Raw genomic sequence first — 3729 nt, forward strand, 5'->3', positions numbered from 1 at the left:
TCATATATTCTACTTCTCAAACAATTCAATATCATAATAACTAATATATAACTTATTCAAAATACATATATTTGTATTACCATTCAGCATTGAATTCAATCATACAAATAATATGCATTTATAAGATGATTTCGTAACATTTATTAAAATACAAACTTACCTCGTTCGCAATAACGACAAATTAAATCGACTAATCCGATACTTTGATTTCCCTCGATCTAGATCTGAATTCCGCTTTTGTCAATCTAATTAATATCAAAATTAACTTACTTATTCAACATTTCATTAAATTTTATCCAAGAACACATAATTTGGGCAATTGGCATTTTAGCCCCTAACATTTCACATTTTTACAATTTAGTCCCTATTTCAAAATAACACAAAATACAAAAAATCTCATCAAACCCATATTAGGCCAAATTTACCTTAGGCCTCTAGAAACCCATTTCTTTTATTTATTTCACATTTTGACCCCTTAATTTATAAATTTCTCAATTTAGTCCTTAATACACATTTTTATCAAAAATTACTTAATTAAACAGGAAAATCAAACATCAAAGATTTATTATTCATCATCAAACAACAATTTCATCACATTATCAACAATGAAAACTCTCAAATTCATCATCAATTTTGAAAATTGAAGCATGGGTTTACTAGTATTCGAAGCAACGATCTCAAAAATGTAAAAATTATTGAAAACCGAATGAAAAACATACCCGAATTAAGCTTCCTAAGTTTTGAAACTTAAAAAAAATCGATGGCTTCTTTTCTTTTCTATATTCCGCCAACAATAGATGATAATGCATGTCTTTTAATGTTTTGTTTTATTTATTTCATGTTAATAAACCATTTACAATTTTAACCTTTGTAACTTAATATGAAATCATTATAAGTTATGCCCATTACCGTCCATCAACCATAATAGTTGCATAATTCCATTTTAAGGACTTACCAATTAATAAACCGTAGCAATTTAGTGCTTTAACAAATAGAAGGTCATTTTTATATTTTACGCGATTAAGCCCTTTTTCACAAATCGACACTCAAACGATAATATTTTCATACGAAAATTTCACACATATCAATTCTCATACTTTAAGCATAGAAAATAATATTAAAATATTTTTGACTCGGATTTGTGGTCCCGAAACTACCATTCCGACTAGGGTCTAAACTGGACTGTTACATTTCATTTGCTTTGTGTTAATGTTTTAACAAAAATACTTGAATTGCATCAAACTGCCCAAGTTCAACAAGGTAAGTGCATTAAAAAGGGATAAATTTTAGTGGATGGTGCCGCTATGGTTGTGCGAACTCGCTTGGGGAAAAAACATACTACTAGCTTTTATACTATGGGAAGGTTACAATTTTGAAGATACAATACTCATTTTAAAAATGTAAAAGTTGAATGTCGACAATGATAATATAGAATGACCGCAAAGCAAAAGGAAAGAAAAATATGTATAAACCTTTTCGGGGAAAAAACCACGGGCAGAGGCAAAGAAAATTCACTAATTTCGAATTCGAATAATACAATAAGAGTCTACATCTATTTATAAATTGAAAAACCTTAGTCTAATCAACGTCAAATAGAAGCAATATAGTAAGGTCGAAATACCTTATTCTAATTAATATTAAATAGAAAAAGTGTACTTCTATATGGATTCCACTTGTACAGCCTGTACTGTACTGCGGGGGCCTCCGGTTGCAACCCCAGTCCAGTTTTATGCTTAATGGAGATCTCTAACTAAAATGAAAATTATTCAAAGTTAACCAACAAAAATGAGTTCAAAATAATATTGAATTAACTAAGTACGACCAAAATATTTAATGAAAATGCCTAAAATATATATATATTTTAGTATCTAAAATAAAAGGTTATGGAAATTAGATAACCAACTATGTAGTTTACTCTTAAATATTGACAACGTATATAGATGATGCTAAAAAAATTTTCATAAATAATAATGCTAAGATTTTTCCAAAAAAAGAGGGGCAAAAAATATATATATTAAGATCAAATGTAATGAAGAAATTGACAATTCCCAATTATTGTGTTATAATTGACATCATATATTTTCTCGAAGCAAAATAAATAAATATTTACGTTTATTAACAAATAAAAGGAATGAATAATATTAAAAATTTTACTAAATAAAAGGAATGAATAATGTTAAAAAGATTAATTCTCGTAGCTATCGAAATTACTACCTTACCCTAACAGGGATTCTTAAAAAGGATTTATAGTTGACAGTCGATACAGGAGTTATTAATAGTGATAGGAATAGTTATAATTTAGCGCTTAGGGAATTCCTATTCCTAGTCCATGTTTTACACCGCCATAGGATACTTCAAAGATTTAAGATAAAGCTTTCTTACTTTTCAAGTTCCTAATGGCATCTCTTCTGTGCAAAAATAGTATCATCAACCAGCGTGTTAAATTAATACTGAACGTTGTTGTCATATAAATCCGCCATGATTGGCAAGCAGACACCTATTCAACCACCAACACTTTTCACTTACGAGAAACCTTTGTTTTCAGTCTTAACATTTAGCAAAACGAGATCCAAGTTCACGACATTATTGGCCCCACGTTTACAAGACTCCGAATCAACACCGACTCAGTTGATTATCGTAGGTTGATTCATGAACTTTTCAGACTTGGACGAAGAATATCAGTTTGGGTGCATAGAAGTGGAACTAATTGTGACGTCTTGCCATTACGGTTAAAGATATAGGCATCCGTTGTGGAACAATATCACAATGATGAGATTTTGATGAGGAGAGCTTTGTCTGAATCCGCGTCAGAGTTTGAAAGTAGAAATTATGGCATGGTTCCAGCAAAAGAGTCATTAGTTAATGAGATGCTAAAGAGGATTAAGGTTGAAGATGAAGATATAAAAGTTTGCATCGTATGTTTGGAGCAACTTAAAGTTGGAGCGGAAGCTTATCGGATGCCTGGCTCTCATATTTTTCATGGTGATTGCATTGAAAAGTGGTTGAAGCAGAGCCATTATTGCCCTATTTGTCGGTTTGAGATGCCAAAGAATTAGGTGAACTTTGTGTAATTCTTATTCTTTCCTTTGTTTCTTAACTAAGTTTTAGTTATCGGATAGAATAAAGAGTTCAGTTATTTTTACCAAGTAAAGTTGATAATAGTATTTATTCTGAATTTTGGTATTGATGGATCAATCTGATCATAATTTAATAGATAAGATCTACTTATTTTACTGAGGAATATGAACAAAAAGAAATTTATCAAAGTTTAGTCCTTTAGCAAATAGGATCTCATTATAAATGTTGGCATTGTTGGAGCAGTAAATGCAAATATAAAACTTAAACTACCCTTGGGAAAAAGAGGTTGAATGCATTAGACTATCTACAAACCTTTGAAAATTGAGTAGAAATAAAACATAACAATAAGAAGAAAACCAAATGCTGAAAAATGAAACCAGGTATGATGTTTACAATGTGTGGAAGACATGGTTTTGTCATACAGCATTGAATTGCATAAAAGAATGGATGAGGAAGTTTACATGGTACTGGAAAGGCTTTGCCTAGACAAGAAAATAAGCCTCCAACAATATTTGCTGCTGAACAGTGTCAACTATCCCCGAGAGTTACCCCAAACACTTCAGTAGGACACAATTCCCTCTGTTAAGGGTCTTAAAATAGCCTCAGTGAAGTGTTCAGGGGAACTCCAGGGAATAGCTAACTTTCCCTTTT

At 30.9% G+C, this 3729-nt stretch overlaps 1 protein-coding gene across 1 annotated transcript; it reads left to right on the top strand.

The window, feature by feature from the left end:
- The first annotated feature begins 2478 nt into the window (after window positions 1-2478).
- Window positions 2479-3056, top strand: LOC107894610 (E3 ubiquitin-protein ligase SIRP1). Its single transcript, XM_016819868.1, has 2 exons — window positions 2479-2637; window positions 2742-3056. The coding sequence occupies exons 1-2, from the start codon at window positions 2479-2481 to the stop codon at window positions 3054-3056; spliced, it is 474 nt and encodes a 157-aa protein (XP_016675357.1).
- Window positions 3057-3729: the final 673 nt, after the last annotated feature.

Source organism: Gossypium hirsutum, chromosome A13 (assembly GCF_007990345.1).
Source record: "Gossypium hirsutum isolate 1008001.06 chromosome A13, Gossypium_hirsutum_v2.1, whole genome shotgun sequence".
Lineage (NCBI taxonomy): Eukaryota > Viridiplantae > Streptophyta > Magnoliopsida > Malvales > Malvaceae > Gossypium > Gossypium hirsutum.

What these genes read in the sequence shown, in the direction of transcription:
- LOC107894610 (XM_016819868.1), top strand. Translation starts at nt 2,479, where the DNA reads ATGATTGGCAAGCAGACACCTATTCAACCACCAACACTTTTCACTTAC. An exon ending in CACCGACTCAGTTGATTATC is followed by an intron (nt 2,638 to 2,741) that starts GTAGGTTGATTC and finishes TTAAAGATATAG; the next exon opens with GCATCCGTTGTGGAACAATA.